This window comes from Sphaeramia orbicularis, chromosome 9 (assembly GCF_902148855.1).
Source record: "Sphaeramia orbicularis chromosome 9, fSphaOr1.1, whole genome shotgun sequence".
In the NCBI taxonomy this organism is placed as follows: Eukaryota; Metazoa; Chordata; class Actinopteri; order Kurtiformes; family Apogonidae; genus Sphaeramia; species Sphaeramia orbicularis.
The window spans coordinates 42,125,239-42,151,672 of NC_043965.1; the positions used below are offsets into that span (position 1 = coordinate 42,125,239).

The 26,434-nt window shown below is 34.2% G+C and overlaps 1 protein-coding gene across 1 annotated transcript in view; it reads right to left on the reverse strand.

Moving 5' to 3' along the window:
- Positions 1-26,434, reverse strand: part of unc5db (unc-5 netrin receptor Db) — an 816,925-nt gene that overhangs the window by 68,049 nt on the left and 722,442 nt on the right. Inside the window, exon 13 of the mRNA XM_030144147.1 lies at positions 8,824-9,051. Coding sequence (XP_030000007.1) covers positions 8,824-9,051 — 228 coding nt within the window. The remainder of the gene's footprint in view (positions 1-8,823; positions 9,052-26,434) is intronic.

Sequence of the window (26,434 nt, forward strand, 5' to 3'; positions counted from 1 at the left end):
TTCACACATGAGATTTAGAGCTAAAAAAAAAAAAAAAAAAAAAAGTAACAGAGCCGGCCCGAAAATGACAGATCCGCCAAGTTGAATTTTGACGACAAAACTCCAGATTGCAGAAAACATCCTTTTCCAAAGCTAAAGGCTAAAGGTCAAGGTGAATGGTAGTTTCTGGTAGTATTTACAGTGAAGGATGAAGCGCGCCGTCGGAATACTAATACGGGTGGTATTTTCAGGTAAGGGGCTTGTATCCACTGAGACAACAGAATTCACTGACCTTGGAAATGGAATGGCTTGTGAGAGGCATTAGTTCTATCCAATCCTAAGTAACAAGCCTCTCAGCATTGCCGTCACATAGAAATTCACTGTTATTTGGTAGGATTGTGAGATTTAAAGATAAGATGGAGAATAAGATTTACTAGAGCTCAATGAGAAACGACTGAGGCTACTTTAAACATGATACGAGAAGGCAGTCTAATTATAAAAAGTGCATCATTGTGAATAAAAGAACCCGGAATGAATGATTTTTTTTTAACAGAGGCAATGTTTTTTCCTGACAGCAGCACTGTGCTATATCACAGAAAATATCTGAAAACTGCCAATCATAACTCTGTCTTGGTCTCAGTTGAAGAAAATGCCTTCCTCACACAAGTGTTTGCGTTGCATCAGGCATCCTGTTGATCCAGAATCCAGTCTGTGATTGACTTTGTGCCAGAGCTTGGAAAATACACAGCAGAGATGTGGTACTAACAGAAAGGAGCCCAGGGGATGCACAAAAGTCTGGCATCTGCTCGGCAGGCTGGGAATTCATAAACCAAATCCAGAATGCGTTTAAAGCCAGCTGCCACTGACGGCTGCGACATGACAGAAAGGCGGTCGGGAAGGCAGAGTCAGTCACGAGGCGGCGTTCAGCTCGGCTCGGCTCTTCTGTTTGACTAGTCTCCCAGGGGAAGACAGGGAGCTTGATTTCCCTTATGTTCACTGATGAAATCTCAATGCTTAAAACCCTATAGGTCGCTAATCAAGTCAAACAAGATAAGGAGGGAAAAAAAAAAAAAAAAAAAAAAAAGACTGGTTAACATTTGAATGGCGGCGATTACAGTACGGCAGCCTTTGTTTCTGGTCTGTGAAAACAGTTGGAGGTGGATCTGTCTGTCTTACACTGTCTCCACTATCTACGCTGCAGTATTGTTGACGGGTAAAGAATCTGCTTTGACTCAAACTGGTACACTGTAAAAAATGACAGTAGAATTAACACCAAAAAGTTGTAAAATTGCAACTGTAAGTGACAATACAATGCAAAGTTGTTTATTTGAAAAAATGTATGTGTTAAGGATTAAATCAAATATAGCTGTAGTTTTTACAGGAAGAGTATGTGAACAAAACCGGATTTGTATGGAGAAATGATGTATTTCTGTTGTTTTTAGAAAATAAAACTGTAAACTGAAAAACAATGTGGTGCTGTTTAAATTGCAAATCCATCATGCTGAAATAATGGCATATTTGCTTCTTTTTTTTTTTTAAATAAAAAAAGTTAGAAAAAAGTAAACATTTAACAATTTAACATTTTAAACTTGTAAATTAATGGGTCAGCAGAGTTGGTAGAGCGGCTCTTCCAATAACCAAAGGGTTGGTGGTTCGAATCCTGGCTCTGACTGTTCGTATGTCCACAAAGGTGTATAAAATATGCTAAATAAGTGCAGTCCATTTACTAGTTAAATCTACATGTTTAGAATGTTTAATCTACATGTTTAAAATGTTAGATCTACATGTTTAAAATGTTTAATCTACATGTTTAAAATGTTAGATCTACATGTTTAAAATGTTTAATCTACATGTTCAAAATCCTAAATCTACATGTTTAAAATGTTAAATCTACATGTTCAAAATGTTTAATCTACATGTTTAAAATGTTAGATCTACATGTTTAAAATGTTTAATCTACATGTTCAAAATCCTAAATCTACATGTTTAAAATGTTAAATCTACATGTTCAAAATGTTAAATCTACATGTTTAAAATGTTAAATCTGCATGTTTAAAATGTTAAATCTACATGTTCAAAATGTTAAATCTGCATGTTTAAAATATTAAATCTACATGTTTAAAATGTTAAATGTGCATGTTCAAAATGTTAAATCTGCATGTTTAGAATGTTAAACCTACATGTTACTCCATAAATATCTTTACAGTTGGATGTGTTTTTTACAGTATTGTTCTGGTAACCACAGCTGCCAACGGGATTTTTTTTTTTTTTTTTTTTTTACAGTGTAGAGAACATATGTTAAGGTTGGTTTCTTCAGTGAGCTGAGCTACAAACACACTTTAAAGGGTTTCCACTTCTAATCTAGGCCATGACCTACAATATGTGGGTGCTTCTATGAAACTGAGTACATTTTGGTATCTGGCATTTTGCCAGTTTTTTTAGACCCAATCATAAAAGAGAAATTTACACATATTTCCCTCCACGATGTACCTAATGATTACCTCAGATAAATGCAAAAAAAAAAAAAAAAAAAAAGATACTCTTGCTCTGAGCCATCCCAAAATTAGTTAATTTTTAGTAAAATATTAGGGCCAAAAATAGGACCAAAATTGGGACAGGAGAAACTACGTAGGTGTCAGTGCATTTTATTTGGAAAACATGGCTTGAAATGCTCTTGTATACCACTATAAATAAAGACGCTTTGTTAAATTTGATGATCCTAGTGTTTTTTCTAATCCAGACATGCAAGTTTTTCATGAATCTCAGTCTCATTCCAGGTTTTCTATGTAACCCATCGTGTCCACTTGTGTTACATGCAGAACCTGCCCATTAAACGCATATAAATCACAAAGGATTTTGCAACAGCGGTCATTTTTGTGAAACACTCTGCCTTGCATAATTATTTCAATTCCCAAAATGTACCTGTGAGAGAAAAAAAGATATTTTAAAAAATAGTAGTATGTAATTTTCGTGTCCTTTTGACCATGTTACATACAGATTTTTGTATTAAATATAATATAAAATAATATAGACTATAAATAAAGACACTTAAATTTGATGATCCTTGTGGTTTTTCTAATCCAGACATGTAGGTTTTTCATGAATTGGCAGTTTCATTCCAGGTTTTTCGTGTAACTCATTGTGTCCACTGTTACATGCGGAACCTGCCCATTTAAACACAAATAAATCCTAAGTGCTTTTGCAACAGCGGTCATTTTCGTGAAACACTCTGCCTTTGATTCCCAAAATGTACCTCTGAGAGAATAAAAAGATATTCAAAAAAATAGTAGCGCATAATTTTTGGGTCCTTTTTACTGAGTCACAGGCAGATTTTTGTGTAAAAAATAATATTAAAAAAATATAAAAATGTGTTTCATCTGTAAAATTGTTTCTTTTTTATCTCAGTAAATATTTATTTTTAAAATAGACCCAAAGTGCTTCCAAACTTGCTTCATAACATTAGTCTACATCTGGTAGACCCCATCTGTCTGACATGAAGAAGATGATACCAATTACATCAAATATAATTTATAATGAAATTTCACTTTCTCACCCTAAAATATAGAGAAAATTTTGGACTTGTCATTATATTTCGGTCAATATGTTATTATTTTTTTGGTCTGGCCCACTTGAGATCGTATTGGTCTGTATGTGGAATGAATGAATGAATCAATCAATCAATCAAATTTTATTTATATAGCACCAAATCAGCCTGAACCTGAACTAAAATTAGTTAGATCCCCCTGCTCTACAACAAACTGATGGATGTTGAAGAGACAAGAAGTGACTCACTGCATCAGTTACAGTTAACCCTCCGGTATCCGGGTGCGCCTTTTAGGCACACTTCGCACTTCATTTTAAAAAACTTCATATTATTTTTCACAATTTAAATAAGGTTAGAATTCAAAAATTGTTCATTTTTGCATGATCTTTAAAATTCTGGCCACCAGCTAAAATGTGCACATTGTAAACAAAAGAAAATTACAAGACTAGCATCTGTCTCTCAAGTGTGCCTAAAACGCACTATTTTTTCCATTTGACATGTATGATTAGGGCTGACCTTGATTTACAAAAATAAAATCAAATTAGAGCAGAAAAATAAATCAATACATAATATTTAATAGTTTGATTTATAGGTGTGCATTTTACACACACTTGGTGACAGATGCTCGTATTTTTGAACATTTGACCTAGCGCCAAAAATAATAATGCAAATTAACTGATGTTGGAGTTAATCACTGACATATGCCAGGATGAAAAAATCAAATAATATGTGATCCACTTTTTATGTAGTATATTGAAAATTTTTTATTTATTTATTTTTTTGCATCCCCAAAAAAAAAAGGTTTGTTTACATTACAAACACAACATTTAAAGGGTTAAAAAAATGTGACAATTATTGAGTATTTGGTATTTTTATTTACAGCTCAAGTTGATGAAATAGAAAAAAGTGTAAAAGAATTAAAAACAAACTATATGAAAATTTTTTTGACATTATTCCACAAGTGTGCGAAAAAGGCACACTTGGTGCTTAGTAAGGGCCTTGGTGGACGGGATATCGGAGGGTTAAATAACTTATTCCTAAAACATACTAATCACTACAGTCATTATCCAATGGAACAGTTAAATCCAGGTGAGGACTGTTTTTAGGTCAGCCTGTGTATTATCGATGATTCCGGTCTGATTTTTTTATTCTTTCCAAATAAAAAGGGAGTTCCAATTTATCCTTCTGCTTGTTTTAACTCATGAAAATGTAGCCATGTGGAGTTGGAATAAAAATAGAAAACACACTGAGATACACTGAGAATAGCTGTGCATTGGAATGATTAGTTGGTGAATCAACCGTCCAACTGATTCATCTGAAGCTGATTCACCAGTTGTTAGAAGATAAGTATTAAAAAAAGACATAAAAAGGAGGTACAATATCTAAGTGAGCATGTTGTTCTAATCAGACGGAGCTTGAAATATAATGTCGCGTAAAGAATAAAGGATGCTCAGTTTGGATTTTCAATTATAATGCATCGTAAATGAGTTTAAGAGTTGTTTTAAGCAGAGGAAATGAATGTAAGCATTGAAAATGTTCTATTGCTTTCAATGTTCATTCGTTTATCAGCTCTTATTTTAACAGTAATGGGCTCTATCTGCAGATTAGGCCCATTACTGTTGTGGTATGTTCTGAAATGTCATCTGCGAAAAATAGTTATAGAGTGATTCATATTCTCCGCCTGAAACGTATGTTCTTTTTGTGGAAGTCAGTATGAGGCTGAAAATCAAAACAGAGATCTAAATACAGGGTTAGAACATGATAGTTTTAAGCCTTTTACACATTTCTTTAAATGTCAGAGTTAAATTTGAGACAGACGAAGAAAAAAAGTGACATCTGCTTAGGTTATTCTGAATGTAACCGCGCTTGTAATTGAACCTTTTTATTCGTCAAAGAACAAACAAAAAAGCCTGAGACCAGAATAACACGATAGAAAAAGAAAATCTAACACTTAAACACACGTCTGCATTGGCTTCATTTTCCCGCTCTACTTGTCACCCCTTGCTCTACTACTGTTGTATTGAATGTAGTTCTGTAGTACATTAATGCAAATTTCATAATTACCTTTCAGCATAATTTAACTTCCAGTTCCAGCGGTCTGAGATGACATGAGAGTTCTGCATCTACGTGTATTTTTATATTATTTATCGCTTATTTTACCTGAAAATCTCTTGATATTGGATCTCTTTTGCGAGGGAGGGAGACCATGGCTGAGAGGCTGAACTGGTGCAACAACAATAATAAAAAAAGCAACTGTGCATAACAACACAACGACACTATAGTAAAGGGGTGTCAAACTCATTTTAGTTCAGGGGCCACATTCAGCTAGATTTGATCGGAAGTTGGCCGAACCAGTAAAATAATAACATAATAATATATAAGTAATGTCAACTCCAAACTTTTCTCTATGTTTTAGAGCAAAAAAAGCAAATTTACATTATGTAAAGGTTTACATCTGCAATTTATCCTTTCTAAAGATGTAAATAACATGAACAAACTGAAAAAATAAGTGTAATTTTAACAATATTAAGCCTCAGTTTATTGTTTACACATGTACATTATGACTTACAGGTCGCAGTGGATCTACAAAGACACAAAACATTTACTAACAGACGGAATCGTATTAAAATTGTACTTACTTCTCTTTAGACATTTCAGGTTGTTCATATTTGTTCAGGTTATTCACATTTTTTGCGAAATTATACTTTGTTTTAGTGTAAATACATGAAAATATTTACATTTATAAAGAGAAAAATTGGGAGTTGTCATTATTTATGTGTTATTATGATAGTATTTGACTGGTCCTGCCCACTTGAGATTGAATTGGTCTGAATGTGGAACCTGAACTAAAAGGGTTGTTAATATCTTCAGTGTAAATTTTGCATTTCACAAATTCATCCTAAGGGCCGGACTGGACCCTTTGGTGGGCTGGATTTGGCCCCCGGGCCGCATGTTTGACACTTGTGCTATAGTACATTGTTAATTAATGGGGGCGGTACTGCCTTCCAGGGGGCGCTGGGACATCTTTGGGGGTCGTTTGGAAAGAAAAAGCTGAGAGGGGGGGCACCCAGGCACAAATGAGGGGCGTTAGTTACTATTGTACATTACTCGCCCCCCGTTGTCCCAGTGTCTTTACCTGCTGAGCTACATAACCCACCACATCCTCCGCAAACAGGTCTGTTGCGTTACTTATAGAATAATGCCCCCCCCCCCCCCCCGATTCATTTACATTCAGTACATTCATTTCAGTTAATGTCAGAGTTAATTTTATTGAGCACTTTTGAGAGTTCTTGAGGCAGACTCCATGACCCAATCCCAATTCACCCCTTGGCCCCTCCCCCTTTCTCCACCCCCTCCATTTTGTACGTTCAAGTGTAGGAGTAGGGGTGTCCCGATGCTCGATAAGTCGGAAGGGAAGGGCTAAGGGGGAGAGCTGTTTGGTCCTCAAAATGGAGATTTTTCACGACACTATAAAGGGGTAGGAGAAATTTCCCATAATTCTGTTCGAATCATTGGCAAGATGGAGGTAAACACAAAAAGTGCAGGAACGTGATGAAAGAAACACACAAATGTACATATTTTCTTTGTAAATAACTTAATCATTTGATCGACCGTTTAATGCTGTTTCAGTTGTTATAGATCACATTTCTGCGGTTTCCCGTTGATAGCCCATTTCATAGGGGAATATTTCAACCTCTACCCCTTTAAACGGACTTGCAAGGGGTAGTGCCAAGTTCAAGAGCTAAGAAGGAGGGGTAACGGGGAGGGCAATGGTTCCCAAACTTTTTTGGCTCGTGACCCCATTTTAACAAATCAATTCAACAAATTTCTGGCAACCCCAGACATTCAAAACTGAGACATTTGTTTTTGCTAAAATTAATTTGTTTTTGATCATGTAATAGTTTGCTATACTATGTTGCAAATAAATGTTAATTTTAGATGACATTTAGTCTATATAATGAATATTATTATGGACAGACGCAGTAAAACCAGGTGTAGATTACTGCACAAAGTGAGAATTTGATTTTCCTTGGTCAGGATATGTACAGTCAATCCAACTTGGATTTACAAGGCTGACAATTAATACTGAACAAACAAGAATTCAAATATGAATTATGAAAGAGCTGCAGCATCTGAAACTGACCACAATGAACATTTGACAGATAAACAGAACCACAGTGCTTCAGTTTCAGCTTCACAGTTTGTCATGTCTTTTATGGACTGGGATTGTCTCTCTCAACTCACCATATATTTTTTATTAGTAAGTTTTTGGTTTTTTTTAATCAATTACTAGAAATTTCAGGCGACCCTGTTTGAATTCCAGGTGACCCGACATGGGGTCCCGACTCCAAGGTTGAAAAAAAACTGGGTAAGGGTAAAAGGGATGGCCAAGGGGTGAATTGGGACTGGGCCCATATCTTGCACTTATTTTTCATAATCTACTCATAAATGTTATTTTTACTAGCTATTTATTGTCAAATGTGTCAGTTGTTTGTGTTTTAACTGTGTAATCTTATAACTGTGTGTTGCATTTGCTGCCACCCATCTTGGCCAGGACTCCCTTATAAAAGAGGTTCTTAATCTCAATGGGACTTCTTCCTGGTTGAATAAAGGTTAATAATAAAACCACAGCTCTTTATTCTAAACCAGGGCTGTCAAACTCATTTTCTTCCGGGGACCACATTCAACCCAATTTAATCTGAAGTGGGCCGGACCAGTAAAATAATAACATGATAGCCAATAAATAATGGCAACTCCAAGTGGTTTTATTGTAAAAAATAAAATTCAGTTATGCCAATATTTACATTTACAAACTATCCAAACAAAAAGGATGTGAATAACCTGAAAAAAATGGAATTTGCTAAGAAATACAAGCACAATTTTATCAATATTATGCCTCAACTTATCATTTACACATATGCATTATAGGTCACATCTACAAAGGCACAAAACACTTAGTAACAGGCAGAATATTGTTAAAATTGCGCTTAACTCTTAAGTTTCTTTAGACATTTCAGGTTGTTCATATTTGTTCAAGTTATTCACATTTTAAAGGATAGTTTGTTAAGGTAAACATTTTCATAATTTAATGTTTTTTGAACTAAATCAAAGAGAAAAAACTGGTGTTGTCATTATTTATAGGTTATTATGATATTATTTTTGAGTTTGATGCCCTAACTTGCTCTTTGCAAATTCATTCCGCGGGCCAGATTGGAACCTTTGGTGGGCTGGTTTTGGCCCCCGGGCTGCATGTTTGCCACCTGTGTTCTAAACACTATAATAATAATTGTCTGTCCTACCTGAAAGGCGTGTGGCGTGTCGTCCACACAGTATACCCGCAGGCTGTAGCTCATGGCGTCGCTCTCCAAACTCCCGAACACCGCCAGCTTCAGCCTCTTGATAGCGACCTGCGTCAGGGGCTCACCCACCAGGGCGTACGAGCCCGGCTGGTCCAGCAGCAGGTGGCAGCTCGTAGAATCCATCAGGCAGTAGCATGAAGTGGACTCCTCGTCTACTGACATCACTTCCTGCAACAACGACACGAGGTGGAGGTTTTTTTCATTTTCATTCATCGTAAAGGCCTGCAGCTCTCAGCTAGAACAAATCATAAAAAGTCTTATTTTGTATTCATATTCATTCAGTTTTCCCAGGATAAAAAAAACTGTCACTGTGATATACCTGCTGTCAAAAGCTGACACTACTTTCCATTCCAAATATCGTGTTATGACTCATTGCAAATCTTAAGACGTCTACCGCTGAGAGTAAGATGTGACACAAAAAAGAACATTTGCATAATAACACAACCGTTTAAGCATCAAAAGAAAATATATGCATATGACACATCAGGGTAGGTCATGACCAGTTTGATGAGGTGAAGTCTTTGTCTTTACCGTTTTTTTAAAACTCTCTTTTAATTGGACATTTTTGCATTTGAACAACATAGAGAAACAATAATACAGTAAAATAGACCAACTAAACATGAAAAACAAAAAAAAAAGATTGCATTAATTGTATCAGATGTTAACATTAGCACCACAATCACTGGTGCTAAACGTGTTAGTAGCTTAATGTCATTTAATTTTAATCTTCCTTACTGCTAGTCTATATTTAACTAGAAGCACTCGGAGAGCACAGACCTCCGCCAAGGCTGATCAGTGGCCCCCCCCCGTGGGCCCCCCCACGCCAAGGAGGTTATATTTTTGCCAGGGTTTGTTTGTTTGTTTGTTTGTTTGTCTGTCTGTTTGTCTCTCCATTAGTGTGCAACATAACTCAAAAAGTTATGGACAGATTTTGATGAAATTTTCAGGGTTTGTTGGAAATGGGCCCCCCCGTGGGCCCCCCCACCCCCAATCACCACCAAAATTTAATCATTTCTTCCTTATCCCATTTCCAACAAACCCTGAAAATTTCATCAAAATCTGTCCATAACTTTTTGAGTTATGTTGCACACTAACGGACAGACAAACAGACAGACAGACAGGCAAACAAACCCTGGCAAAAACATAACCTCCTTGGCGGAGGTAATAATATAATCTATACCACAAGTGTCAAACATATGGCCCGGGGGCCAAAACTGGCCCGCCAAAGGGTCCAATCTGGCCCTTGGGACGAATTTGTGAAATACAAAAATTACACTGAAGATATTAATAATCAAGGATGGTGAAATCATTTTAGGTCAATTCGATCTAAAGGGGATCAGACCAGTAAAATACTATCATAATAACCTATAAATAATGAAAACTGCCAATTTTCCTCTTTGTTTTAGTGTAAAAAAGAAAAGTAAAAGTACAAAAAAAAGTTACATTTACAGACTCTCCTTTTGCAAAAAATATGAATGACCTGAACAAATATGAACAACCTGAAATGTCTTCAGAGAAGTATATGGAATTTTAACAATATTCTGCCTGTTACTAAATCTTTAAGTTGTGATGCACATGTATAAATGATCAACCTCGGCGAAATATTGTTAACGTTGCACTTTTTTTCTTAAGAATTTCCAGGCTGTTCATATTTGTTTATGCTATGTTCAAGTACGGTTCGTAGGTGTAAACATTTTCATAATGGAATTTTACTTCTTTCACTCAAAAACACAGAGAAAACTTTGGAGTTGACATTATTTATAAGTTCTTATCCTATTATTTATATTATTTTACTGGTCCGGCCCACTTTAGATCATATTAGGCTGAATGTGGCCCCTGAACTGAAATGAGTTTGACACCCCTGATCTCTACCATAACTGCATTTGTGGTTGGCATCTCTTATGGTCAATGCATACTTAGAGGGTTTTTTCCATTAAACCATAAAGACCCAATGAACCACTGGCAACCTAAACCATCTACTGACATAAACTATTAAACACCTGTTCATCTACTAATCCTATCAGCATATGTAAATAATTATAGTAAAATACAGTTTGTCATCTTTTCATGGTCATCAGATATGACCCGTTTGGACGTTCAGAGGCTCCGTAGTTGCCGTGGATACACCATCATCTTCTACAACATTGATTCACCAGTAAAGCCCATGAAGTTGGATCAATGACAGTGGATGGAGACACTGGGTTTATGTTCAGTTAATGATATATTTTACAAAAAAGTTACTTTTTCTTCAGTTTTCCTCATTTCTGATATAATAACCCTCACCTTTAATCTGAGCTTTTATGAACATCTACATCACAGGTGTCAAACATGCGGTCCGGGGGCCAAATCTGGCCCGTCAAAGGTTCCATTCCGGCCCGCAGGATGAAAGTGCAAAAATTAACCTTAACAGTCAAGGTTGTCAAAATCATTTTGGTTCAGGTTCCACATACAGACCGATGTGATCTACAGCAAAAATAACACAATAACCCATAAATAATGACAACGACGAATTTTCTTTGTGAAAAATTATGTGGAAAAAATTGAAGTGAAAAAAATAACATTACACTGTGAAAATATTAACATTTACAAAACTATTCTTTCACAATAATACAAATAAATACTCAAATAAAAACAAAGATGAACAACCCGAAATGTGCAATTTTAACAATATTCTGTCTGTTACTAAATGTTTTGTGCATTTATGGATCCACTGTGATCTGTAGTTGTGTTAATAATAAAAGATGTAATATTGCAGAAATTGTTCAAATTTTAGTTCCAAACTCCAAAGATTTAACAATATTCTGCCTGTTACCAAATGTTTTCGTAACACTGTGTGTAATGTACATGTATAAATAATAAATCAAAGCATAATATTGTGAAAATTGCACTAATTTTTCAATGAAATTTCTGTTTTTTTCAGGTTTTTCACATCTTTTTTGTAAAATGTAAATATTTTCATAATTTAATTGGGTTTTTTTTGTACTAAAACAAAAAGAAAAACTTCATTGTCATTATTTATATGTTATTAAGTCATTATTTTACTGGTCTGGCCCACTTGAGATCAAATTGGGCTAAATATGGCCCCTGAACCAAAATGAGTTTGACACCCCTGTTCTACATGATCAGTGAATTAAATATGGGAAAATACATGATTTTCAATGAAAAAATGCAAAATACAGAGGATAATATAATAAATGGTAATAAATCACTTAAAAAAGGTTAAATCTAGAGAAAAATTTAATTGGGAACTGCCACAATAGTAGCACTGGGTCTGTATGGGTTAAGGTTTCCAGGGGCTTTAATATATTTTTGAACAATTTGAGATTAACAGGACACTTAATAATTGTTAATAAATTCACTTAACCTTTAGGGGTCCACTGTCACGGCCCCATGACTGAATCACATGACATTTTCAACACGTCGTAGCATTGGAAGTCAGTCACGCAGACCACTGGCGATAACTGCATTTGAAAGTGCGGACTTGAAACACTCTCCTACTTTTTATTTGATGCCGATAAAGCAAAAACAACTGGAGATATGAGGTTTTCAAACTGGAGCAAACAAACTTGAGTAAAAGTATGAAAATGAGGTGGGCGGGCGTTATATTTCTGACCATATCGTCGTCATTTTTTGTCCTTTTTCAAAATGGAAAAAAAACTGGCTGAATCTGCGGATTCTAATCCACAGACTGCATTAGCATTACAGGTAAGGGTGAGGATGAACCCCACCTGAACTGGATGCGGAAACCGGAAGAACCAGGGGGAAGAAAACGCCTATGTAAGATCTGCTTTTATGTCGAATATTTGAGTATACTGTTAATTTATTACAATTTTGACTTTATATACTTAATATTTGGAACCAATATTCACTTTTAAAGTCTTTGAAAAGGTTTGTTTAACATCTTTGTGTTACTTATGCAATAAATTATGTACATTTTTCAAATCAGATTTTATAGTTTGTGTGTTTTTTTGGCCTTTTGTGTTGATATAGTAGGTTAAAGTGAAAAAAATAATAGGCAGATGAGATAGATGAAGTTGTGCTGAAAAAAACAAAACAAAACAAACAAACATGGGTATAGTAAACATTTCTTTATATAGTGTATAAAGGCGAAATCAAAAGTACTGAAAAACGGCCAAAATAGGCTCAGATCCCTAAGGCTTAAAGCACTTGCTAAAAAAAAGAAACAAAATTCTTTGTCTTTATCAGTGGTTTTTAATCATTATCTGGTTATTAGTGTTAAAAACAAGCAGAAAGTAGCTACATAAATACATGACATAATAAAAATATTTGACTTAAGTGCACTAAATCTAAACCTAAAAAAAAAAAAATTGCTCTACTTTACAGCAGAATTTATTATGGATTGGTTTCTGGTTCGCTGCTGTTGAGTAACATAACGTAGGTTTAAATCATAAAACAAACCCCACACGGGCGGTTTACCAGTCCTCGGAGAACGTACAAAACCATTTTTAACATGAGTGATGGTGTTAGTGCGTACCAGAACACAAAATAGTCATTATGAACAATATGGAGTGTTTTATTTATGAGATGACAACAGCAGCTGGGAGGCACTTCATTATTTTTAACTGGAAGGCAGCTTTCACATCCTATCTTTCATTATAAAACCTCTTTTCTTTCCCACATCCTGACCGGAAAAGCATTAGAGGCCAACGCAGCAGGAAACGCACCGTTAGCTTTTGTAATTAATGCTTCACCTGGTGCAAATCATGTAGCAAGTACGGCGACGAAATTAATAATGAGTCTCCCGTCTTTACTAAATACACCGAGCTTACAGTTTACATCTGTCAAAGAGGGAACATCTGGAAGAAACGCATTAAAGAGACAGAAATCAACGCTTACTGTCCTTCTCACCGTTCCGTCGCACATTTTGTTGTAGATCCTTCCGACTATAGGCCAAATCCAATCCACGAAATACATGTAATGAAATGGTTTAATGAAGAGCTGTGAGACGTATTATTAGTGTATTAAAACCATCCTTAAGGGTACGGTTTATCCTCTCCAAAACATCATCAGACATCTTTTCTTACATCTGTGTGTGATAACTTTGATTTGATTTGATATATTTATTTATTTCGAACGTGCAAAGAAACAAAATAAAACAAAACAAAGCAAATTAAGACAAAAAAAAACAAACAAAACATTTAAATGGACAGAATTCAAGCACAAGCACATGAATTTTGCATGGTCAAAACGGAGTAGGAAGAAGTATAAACTTATTTAATCCTACCCCTCAGTGCTTTTACACCTTTATCATTAATTTAATACAATTAAACAATACTATTTTCCTAATTTTAGCACCAAACCACAACAATCCATAATGCAGTAACTGAATTATTCACAACAATATGATCATGGCAGTTCAGTCATACAAACAATCAATTCTTTATATCTTTTTTTAAACTGAATTATGTTTGATATTTGTTTTATCTCCACACACAATTTGTTCCAAAATTTTACTCCACAGATGGTGACACAGAAACTTTGTAACATAGTTCGTACTTTATGAATCTTTAAATTAACCCTTTCATGCATAGTGGTCACTACAGTGGACAGTTATTCTACAGCTGTTCTCTTGTATATTCATGGATTTTTTTGTTTTAGTTCCGTATCAGCCAACACAGTGGACACTTACGCACCATCCCAAACACTGCAATTCAGACCATTACTGTAACTTTGCTGTTCTTGATAAACCTGATCTGCAGTGACATGTTTTAGTGTAAATCAATTGTTATTTGTTAGACAAAAAGTTTTTTTTTTTTTTTTGTATATTATTTCCATGAAGTGAGTAATAACTAGCATTAGAATATGTTAAAATGTGAAAAAAACATCAGATTAGCAGCATTAAAATGTTTTTATTTCATTGTTTTCATCTCACTTTGTGATATTGGGTTGTAAACAATTTTCTTTACTTCAAAAATTAAATGCATGGACATTATGTAACTCCATGAAAAGAAAAAAAAAAAGATCACATTGCTTTTTTCATGCCTAAGGAGGAATAAAAACACTCAAGAAAAAAATTTTGACTAAAGTTTTCATAATTCATGCATGAAAGGGTTAAATTTTCCCCATAAATCAAAGCCTCCCTCTGTTTCACTAAACATTTCTTGAATATTGCCTGGCAGTAAGTTATTCTTTGCTTTCTACATTATTTGAATAGCTTTGAATTCCACAAGGTCAATGAGTTTTAAAGTTTTAGATTGCAAAAATAGTGGATTTGTGTGTTCCCGAAAACCAACATTGTGAACAATTCTTACTGCTCTTTTTTGCACTATAAAAAGTCTTTGTAATGAACTAGTATATGTATTTGCCCATACCTCCAAACAGTAACTTAAATAAGTTAAGATCAATGAATTATACAGAATCTGAAGTGATTTTTTATCTAATATCCCCTTCGCTCTGGCCAGAACTGAAATGCTTGTAGATAGTTTGTTTTGTACATATTTTAGGTTTCCGGCAAATTTTATCATCAATTTTCACTCCAAGAAACTTGTTTTGATTCACCTTTTCTATATCTACACCCTCTATTTGCTCCTTTTATCTCATTACTTGTTTTACAATTGCCAAAAATCATGAATTTTGTTTTACACAGATTTATTGACAACTTATTTTTGTCAAACCATAATTTAGTTTTATTTAGCTCAGAAGTGATTATGTCCAAAAGTTGCTGTAAATCCTCACCGGTTCCTAGAATATTTGTGTCATCAGCATATAATATGAATTTCATTTGTTCTGACACTTTACATATATCATATATCAACTTTCTGTTGGTGTGCAGACAAAAAGCTCAAGCACTTATTCAACCTCATAATCAATGATCAGATTCATTTATGTGAGTATTTTTGACCAGACTTTAGTAAATAAATCTGAAAAACCCAGTAATAGATGTACTACTGTGAATAATTTTACATCCTCCTGAGACCCAGCAATGCATTTTTGTCCTCTGTAGTGACAAGAGTTTTACAGCTTTACTTTAAAATAAATAATTTAAAAAATATCCACTGAAAAGGACATTATATGAAAATAAATAAATAAATCAATAAAAATGTATCTGTAAAAACTGTTGCATCATGCTGTTTCCAATTAAGGCAATTATTTAATGTAAAATGGCCAAAAATGTTTACTTACTGGCTCTTAGGAGGATATAACCTAATACAGGTGTTCCCAAAGTGGGGTATGTGTACCCTCAGGGATATTTGGAAGGTCCCCAGGGGGTACTTGAAGATTTTTTTTTTTTTTTAATATACACTAAATGACTCATCATGTACAGAATACAAAATAAATAATGAGAATTAATGCTGATAAATAAAACACAATAAATACATTCATATAATAGTTTTATTGTTAATCATCTTGATTAAGCTTTGGTAACATCTGAAGAACATTTCTGTTTTATATTATTCAAAATAAGTTTATTTAAGTAGATATGTAATTATTTTTTGTTGATGAAAGGTTCATTTATTAATTAATGACCGATTTATTTATTCTTCTTATCATTGAAAGAGGGCACTTTTCAGTTTATATTATATACACAAAACTTACTTTAAAAAAAAAACCTGTTTTTTTTTAATATATTACAGTCAAATATATGTTGTTTGTTTACAAAGCTTTGAAAATATAAACAGACAACTTTGGCACAGGAACTAATTTTGCCTAATTTTTTTCCATTAAAAATGCTGAAGTGAGAGTTGGGGGCACTTGAATTAATAAAAAGTATATTTCAGTGCATACTCCGCTGTAAAAAGTTTGAGAACCACTGGTCTACAACATTGATTCACCAGTAAAACCCATGGAGTTGGACCAATGACAGTGGATGGACACACTGGGTTTATGTTCAGTTAATGATAGATTTACTTAAAAAGTCACTTTTTTCTTCAGTTTTCTGTTTCTGATATAATAACCCTCAACTTTAATCTGAGCTTTTATGAACATCTACATGATCAGTGAATTAAATGTAGGAAAAAAACCTGATTCTCACCGAAGAAATGCAAAATAAAGTAGATAATAATACAATAAATGGTGATAAATTACTTAAGAAAGGTTAAATACAAAGAATATTTTGCAACCAAAATTGACTTTTAAAAATGTGTTATTTTATATATATTACAGTTAAATATATGTTGTTTGTTTACAAAGCTTTGAAAATATAAACAGACACCTTTGGCACAGGAACTAATTTTGCCCAATTTTTTTTTCAATCAAAAATGCTGAAGCAAGAGTTGGGGGTACTTGAATAAAAAAGTATATTTCAGGGGGTACGCCACTGTAAAAAGTTTGAGAACCACTGACTGATATAACAAAAAAAGATGCTGGGAAATGAATGTTTGATTCAGGTTTTCAAAAAAAAAAAAAAACTACTAATAAATTTTAAAATGAATTGCGCATCCATGTATCTGATCATGTTTTGTGAATCTTTTGTCCGCATTTTGACTCTTATTGATTATTTTATTCATTTTCATACATTTTGTTGATTGTTTTGTTCACTTTTATTGATTATTTTAAAAATTTATGTTGATTTTTTTTAAAAAATATATATTTTTCTTGTGCATTTGTTTGATTATTCAATATTTTATCCATTTTTTTGGTAAATTTGTTGATTACTGTGTACATCTTAGTAAATTAATTGATCATTTTGTTCATTTAGGTTGATTATTTTATGTATTTCTTAATAAAATTTGTTGATTATTGTGTTAATTAATTCATTATTTTGTTCATTTAGGTTGATTATTTGATGTATTTCTTTATAACATTTGTTGATTATTTGGTTCATTTTTGTTAATTAATTGATAACTTTGCTCATTTATGTTGATTATTCTATTCATTTTTGCTCATTTTACTTAATATTTTATTCAATTTTGTTAATTGTATTGATTGCTTTATTGATTTTTTGCTCATTTCATTTATTTTCCTCCTGCTCTGAATAAGAGTTAAAGTGACACTTTGACCATTTCACATCAAATTTATGAACAAACCCATTGCAGAATCATCCGCCCCCAGAGACCTGAGCTTTTCATACGGATTGAAAATTGCAAAAATGCATCACGGACAATGTAAAAGCCTGAAGAAAACTACCAACTTTTCCGCTGCTGTAATACATCTTGTTTCTCCAGCTCCGCTACAGCTTATCAATACTCTGGTCTTTAATTATTTGGCCCCGGGGCCTATTTAGTCGCAGGGATCAGTTCCCATGCCTAAGCTTAAGTTTTGATTTGTAAGTGCAGTGATTAACTCGCAGTGTTTCTATATATATGACAATGTGTAAAGGCCGCTGGCAGAATATTATAGTAAAGTACAGACTGATGTTTATAGATTTTCAAAAAGCGTAGAGATGTTGTGCATTCAGTTTGACACAATGAACTTTGGCTACGAGTGTAAATACTTTCACAGATAAAGAATCACTGCTAGAGTTTAAGCATTCAGAAAAAACATGTAACTGTCTTTTTGTGCTGAGTTTAGTTTAGAAGTCAAACTGTTTATTTCAACACATATAGTAAAAGAAGAAGAAAAGGTATACTATGATGTTGAGCAATGGAATATAACAAATCAGAAATAACATCATAGCACTGAGATCAATAAGATTCTATGAGAATGCAAAATGACTGAAGTTATATGGGTGCTTCGATGAAACCGGGTTTATTTTAGTACCTGGCACTTTTCTGGCTTTAAGACCCAATGATAAAAGAGAAATTTAAGCAGATTATGCCCTAGGATGAACCTAATGATGACCTCAGATAAATGCAAAAAAAAAAATTATACTCTTGCTCTGAGCCATCCCAAAATTAATGAATTTTTAATAAAATATTGGGGCCAAAAATAGGACCAAAATTGGGACAGGAAAAACGACGCAGGTGTCAGTGCATTTGATCTGGAAAACATGGCTGTAAATGCTCTTATATACCGCTATAAATAAAGACAGTGTGTTAAATTTGATGATCCTAGTGTGTTTTTTTTAATCCAGACATGTGGGTTTTTCATGAATCTCAGTCTCATTCCAGGTTGTGTATGTAACCCATTGTGTCCACTTGTGTTACATACAGAACCTGCCCATTTAAACACAAATAAATCGCAAATGATAAATGATTTTGCAACAGCAATCATTTTTGTGAAACACTGCCTTGCATAATTATTTCAATATCCAAAATGTACCTGTGAGAGAATATATATATATATATATATATATATATATATATATATATATATATATATATATATATATATATATATATAGTAGCGTGTAATTATTGTGTCCTTTTGACCGTGTTACATGCAGATTTTTGTATTCAATACAATGTAAAATAATATAAAAATGTGTTTTATCTGAAAAATAGTTTCTCTTTTATCTCAGTAAGTTTTATTCTTAAAATAGACCCAAAGTGCTTCCAAACTTGCTTCATAACATTAGTCTACATCTGGTTTGAATTTTTGGTCCATTGGTCCTTTTTTTATCAGTGTTTGCAGGATTCACATTTTGCTGCCGTTTGTCATGGTCGGTTATTTGCTTGAAATGTTACAGTACAAATAAACTTTTAGAAATGCTTTGACAGTTTTGCTTTCAGCTTCATCAATTATTAGTTTGTAAAAAAAAAAAAAAAAGGGTGGGAATCTGTAAATTATACTTCTTCCCACTCCTTTTAGAGTGCCAAAAATTTTGTCTGTCCATGTCAGATTGTTCTTTGTTATCTGATGATTTCATGTGCTGGAAATAAAACTAAACTCTGACTCCTTGTCGAAATTTAAAGTGTTTTTATTATTGTTGTTTTTTTTAGTTTGTGGATACTGATGGAACCTGTAAATTTCCCTCTGGGATGAATAAAGTATCTGTCTAATCTAATGTAATCTAATCATCTAAACTAACTAACTAACTAAGATTAATATCATTATTCAACTAGTAACCAAATCCAAATTGTGAAAATTCAATCTTTAATTTAGAAGTCTCCAGATCTCTGTTTCTTAGTTCAGTTTCTACCAGTGTTTGCAGGATTCACATTATGCTGTCGTTTGTCACGGTCGGTTATTTGCTTGAAACGTTCCAGTACAAATAAACTTTTAGAAATGCTTTGACAGTTCTGCTTTCGGCCTCATCACTCCGCATAGAGATGCTCTTGTTCTCTATTGTGTTTCGTGAAAGTCTGTGACAAATAAGAAAAGGTATAAAGCATACAAGTCATATTTGTCAAAAAAAAAAAAAACACCTCCGCTGTGTTTCAGCTCAGTGAGTAATGCAATGTCTCAGCCTGATGCATATATGTGTGCAGAAATGTACATAAATTCACCAAGATTACAAAACTATAATATGCATGTGAAACAGTATGGTCACGTAATTTATTTTTCTGCTGGAAAATATTATAATTTGTCAGCTGGTACAGTATATTATAATCAGGCATGCTGTGAAATGCAAAATATCACCGCTTTATTCTGGCACATGTAAGCCGTTCCTTCTGTGATTGCTTTATGTTTATGTATTTCCAACATACGTTTTGTGCTTCCTTATAAGCACAGTTTAACACATACCGATTGCACTGCATAATATTACACTGTGTCTAGGATCCGGCTGTGGGTAGTTTGCATGTTAATGACAGCTGAAACACAGCTAATGGCACAGTGCATTTGCAGGTTTTATGCATCTTGAAAACCATCTCTCTCTCTGTCTTTCTCTCTCTTTAGGTTACACCTCAATGGCGGGTCATTATTTCTAACCAAAAAGCTCTGAGGATCACTGCGCCCTTTTAATATTAGAATGAAATCTCCAAGCGACATGAATCTATTCATTCCTATTCCCCCCAGTCTCTTTTCCTTCTTCATTCGCAATACTTGCACATCTTGAGAAACTGCCCTCTAACACCAAGACAAAATCTCTTCACCGTCACACAATAGCAAAAACCTCGAATGCTTATAAAAAAAAAAGGCGAGGTTAGGTAAACATCGGTCGGAACTGAAAAGGAAGGGTGTGACGGCTGACGGTGTGAAGTGCTGACGACTCTTTGAGCAAACAAGATGTCGGTAGAGGAGCTCTTCAGGATGACATTAATCTCTGACTGAGTGACCCTGGAGAGAGTCGACGTTTTCTAATCTGATGCGGCAGCATCAGGTGGCATCGAAGACGGAGATTATACAGAGAGACGCTGGAAAAGAGACTGGAGAGGGTAACCTGAAACATCCGCTAATGCACAGGTGGCAAACATTTTTTTATTTTTTTTTATTTTAAGTTATTTAACCTTTATTTAACCAGGAAAAAAGATCCCATTGAGATTAAGAACCTTTTTTCCAAGGGAGTCCTGGCCAAGAGGGAGGATGAAATACAACACAGTTAAAATATACTAGAGCTGCAACTGATTAATCAATTAGGTGCTTGAAGCGAATGCAAAAATTCACAATTTGATTAATTGACTCAAATTGATTGAAGGGAAATATTCTATTGCAGTTTTCCTGAATTGAAGCTTCGTTGGGTCTGTGTGAAACACAACAGTGGAACCAATGTTTAACTCAGAGAAAAGAAGGAAACAAAGCTTTGATTCAGGAGAAATGTGGTTGAATGATTTTTTTTTGGATCAGTTTGAGTTGATTGGTTGTTTCAACTCTACAATATACAATTATTTACTTTTACTAATAAAAGTGGGTTTAGCAAAATATAACCTCTTTGAGCATTCCATCTTAATTAGAATTGAGTTTAAAAAGCTAGTAGGATGTTTTGTTGGTCAAAGCTAAATCAAATGTAACTGTTTTCATTATAATGGAGAATGTGTTTGCAAACTAGAGACAAAATCTGCACTAATTAAGTATTACTGACAAAAAAACTTACAGGTGCACTAAAATGTTGGAAGACATACACACGTGCAGTCTGGATTATGTCATGCACATTATATTATACATGCTATTGTACATGATACAAAGCATAACATACACAAATATAGAAAAGGAATATTGTTTTTTTTTTTATTACAGCTCCATTTGTGTGTTAATGTAACAAGAGATGAAAGTAAATGAACATCAAACTGCCTATTAAAACAAAGATTTGGAATATTTCCAATGAATGACCAATGAAATATCTGACTAGTTTTTTAAACTGAATTATAATTAGACTAGAAAGCTTAATGTTGTTCTACTGGTATGATGCATTTTTTCCAATTAAAGCATCAGTTTCAATGGTTTTCCAATGATTTATTACATAATGCACCAAATTATTACATTTTCTTTTTTCTTTTTTTTTTTTAAAGTGCTACACCCGCATTTTGTAATAACTGTTGCAATATGTAATAAGTTATTGCAAAATGTGGCAAAGTTGATTACAAAATGCGTTCAAGAATTTTTATTACAAAAAGCGGTGTTCTAATTACAAAATGGGGTGAATAATTATTACATATTGCACTATTATTACATAATGCGGTGCTACAGGGCCAATCTACACTGAACAAAAATATAAACACACGACTTTTGTTTTTGCTCCCATTTCTCATGAGCTCAACTCAAAGATCTAAAACTTTTTCTATATACACAAAAGGCCTATATCTCTCAAATATTGTTCATAAATCTGTCTAAATCTGTGTTAGTGAGCACTTCTCCTTTGTCCTTTGCTGAGATAATCCATCCACCTCACAGGTGTGGCATATCAAGATCCTGATTAGACAGCAGGATTATTGCACAGGTGTGACTTAGGCTGGCCACAATAAAAGGCCACTCTAAAATGTGCACTTTTACTGTATTGGGTGGTCCAGGGGGGTCAGAAAACCAGTCAGTATTTGGTGTGAACACCATTTTCCTCGCACAGTCTTCTTCATGAATTCTCTGAAACAGCTTTGGAGATGGCTTATGGTAGAGAAATGAACATTCAATTCACAGGCAAAAGCTCTGGTGGAGATTCCTGAAGTCAGCATGACCATTGCATATTCCCTCAAAACTTGTGACATCTGTGGTATTGTGCTGTGTGATAAAACTGCACATTTTAGAGTGGCCTTTTATTGTGGCCAGCCTAAGGCACACCTGTGCAAAAATCCTGCTGTCTAATCAGCATCCTGATATGCCACACCTGTGAGGTGGATGGATTATCTCAGCAAGGAAGAAGTGTTCACTAACACAAATTTAGACAGATTTGTGAACAATATTTGAGAGAAATAAACCTTGTGTGTACACAGAAAAAGTTTTAGATCTTTTAGTTCAGCTCATGAAAAATGGGAGCAAAAACAAAAGTCGTGCATTTATATTTTTGTTCAGTATATTAAAATAGTAGCATAATAACTTATAAATAATGACAACTCCAAGTTTGTCATTTTGTTTTACTGCAATAAAAACATTGAATTATGAAAATCTTTACACTGACAACTAATCCTTTCACAAAAAACATGTGAATAACCAGAAAAAAAAATCTTGCAATTTGAGAGCAATTTTAACAATATTTTGACTCAACTTATCATTTGTACAAATGTATTACACACAATGTTACACAAACATTTGGCAAGAGGAAGAATATTGTTAAAATTGCACTTAATTTTCAGGTTGTTTACATTTTGTTGTTATTATGCTATTATTTTACTTGAGGTCACATTGATCTGAATTTGGCCCCTGACCTAAAATGAGCTCAACACCCATGACTGTTAATATCATCAGTGCAAGGCTAGGCAATAAAATGGTAATGATATATTGTGATATATCATGATTATGAGACATGCTCGATACAATTTTGATAGAATTCATTCGTCCATATTTTGACAGATATAAGAACAGCCAATCATCACCATCAGCAGAGGTGTAGTCCAGGGTATACAGTGGTATACAGAGTATACCCACTTATTTTTCAGTCAGTATTGTGTATACCCACTTCCAAATCCCCCTGATGTGCACCATTCAGTATCTGAGCCAAATTGCCCATTTTTTTTCCCTAGGATGGTGACGCTATAGCCCGCCCTACTCTGCCTCTAATTGGCTAGTACTTGTTGCCTTCACTGATTAGATTTGTTAACTTTAGGCATGAGGACTGATGAGCCAATCAGAGGCAGAGTAGGGTGGGTTATGCTAAGCAAAATATTGCTAACTAGCACTGGCCATCTCTGGAACTTGACTGGACACCTCAGGTGCCATTGTCACCCCAGCTGATTGACAGGTCACTGCACATCTCTTTGAAAGATGCGCGATTATTGGAAATGCGAATTAGAAAAGCAGAATAAACGTCTTTCAAATGAGTGACACATATCCAGAGAACCTACTTTCATGGAATACATAATTCTGAGGTAAGTTTTAAGGTGGTTTCAGAATGAGCCACTGTTTTAAAGTACTGACCATATGACTGCACATTTAGAGAAGAGATTTTGTCACCAATAGTTAAAGTGTGAGTAGGCTAACGTTATGAAAGACTAATGTTATGAAAGGCTAACATTATTCTACGTTTGCCTCATGTTGAATACATATACATTCATGCAACTGTTTGTGTGATCAGTAAAACCTACAAACTGCTCCTGATCAAGTCATGATAATTTTATAATAGTAAGTAAATACTACTGATGGATTTAGATTAAAGAGAGTAGTCTGACATGTCACTGTTTCTAAAACGGCATTTTTCTGGACTTTAATCCTTTCATGCATAGTGGTCGCTACAGTGGACAGCTTTTCAAAGGTGTTCTCTTGTATATTCATGGATTTTGTTGTTTTAGTTCCATATCAGCCAACACAGTGGACACTTATGCATCATCCCAACCACTGACATTCATGTCATTACTGTGACTTTGCTGTTCTAGATAAACCTGATCTGCACTACCATGTTTGAGTATAAAAAAATCACTATAATTGCTGTAATTAGCAGTTTTGTTTTGTTTTAAACAAAAAGGTTTTTTTTGTTGTGTTTTTTTTTCCCCCGCATATTAGCTCTATTATCTTAAAAAAAAGTCTTAGTTTTCACACAGTATAGCAATAAATACATGTTTCTTTACTTCTAAAATTAAACACATGATGTCCAGCTGAGTGGGCATTTTTATAACTCCATGAAAAATAGGTTCATAAGAAATTAATCACATTGTTTTTGTCATGCCTAAAGAGGAATAAAAACACTCAGGAAAAAAATGTTGGTTAAGGTTCTCACAATTCATGCATGAAAGGGTTAGAAAAAAAAAGAAGAAGCCAAAAATTGAGAGTATTCCCACTTCTCAAGGGACCACTACAACACTGACCATCAGGTAATAAACCGTCGAAAAACCATTGAAACTGATGCCTTAATTGGAAAAACCATCATACCAGCGGAACAACATTAAGCTTTCCAGCCTAATTAAAATTCACTTTAAAAAAACTAATAGGATGTTTAGAATAATAAAGGGCCAGCGCTCAAAAATGACCTTTCTGGTGTTATTACACAGAAATAGGGTTGAAGAGGGACCTGTGGAGTTGAAATAATGAAGAATTCAGACCCAAGCAGAGCATTTACAGTTTATGTAGACCACAGGGAAATGTTTGAAAATGCACAATTCCATTTTTTAAAAAAAAGCAAAATATCACTCCTGTAATGTTGTTCTGCTGGTATGATGGTTTTTCCAATTAAGGCAACAGTTTCCAATGGTTTTTCGATGGTTTATTATGTAATGGACCAAATTATTACACTTTCTTTAAAAATAAAAAAGTGCTACACCCATATTTTGTCATAACTGTCGCAATATGTAATAAGTTAGTACAAAATGCGCTCAAGAATTTTATTATAAAAATGCGACATTATTACATATAAGGTGAAAAATTCTTACATTATTACTAGGGCTGGACAAGTTAATGCGTTATTACCGCGTTAACGCATTCATTAAATAACACCAACAATTTTTTTTTTTTTAATCTCACGTTAATGCCGTTTTATTATAACTCATATTCTTCTGCCCCGCTTGTGTGCGTGTAGCGATTAGCTCGGCAGATAGACAACAGGTTTCCCAAGAAAAGCCAGACGCTGAAAACTTCTCTCCAAATCTTCCACTTCAAACTCTGTAAAACTGCAACATACATAAAAAAATATGTCTCAGTTCTGTTCATTGCCTTAGTACATTTACATGGCATTATACATTTAAATGAATGGGAAAAAAGATTGCTAGCTCGATGCTAACTTGAATGGGAAAATCCATACACACACTAACGATTAGCATTTACACATTAACTTAAGATTTACAACGTCTTTTTATCCAGCAACAAAGGTTCACATCAGAGATATTTTATACTATTCATTCTTACAACAACTGAACATAAAATACTCACAGGCGAACGTTTTTGGGGCCATACAAACAGAGTGACAGAAATGTGTCTGTTAGTTCCTTCTTATGTCTGAACTGACTACGATAACACCGCAACTACAAAACATAGGTTAGTGCAACTTATTCTGACCACTAGAGGGCCCCCTTTGCTTGCTTTTAACAACTGAACATCACATAATATTTTGAAAGCCCGTTGCTCTCACTCTGTGAATGCACGTAGGTAAACCATGGGTCACAGGAAGAAGGGGATGTTGATCAGGGTTGGTTTGCCAATCGGCGTCATCATGTGTTTCAACCAATGACAGCATTTGGGGTGGGCTTAAGACTCC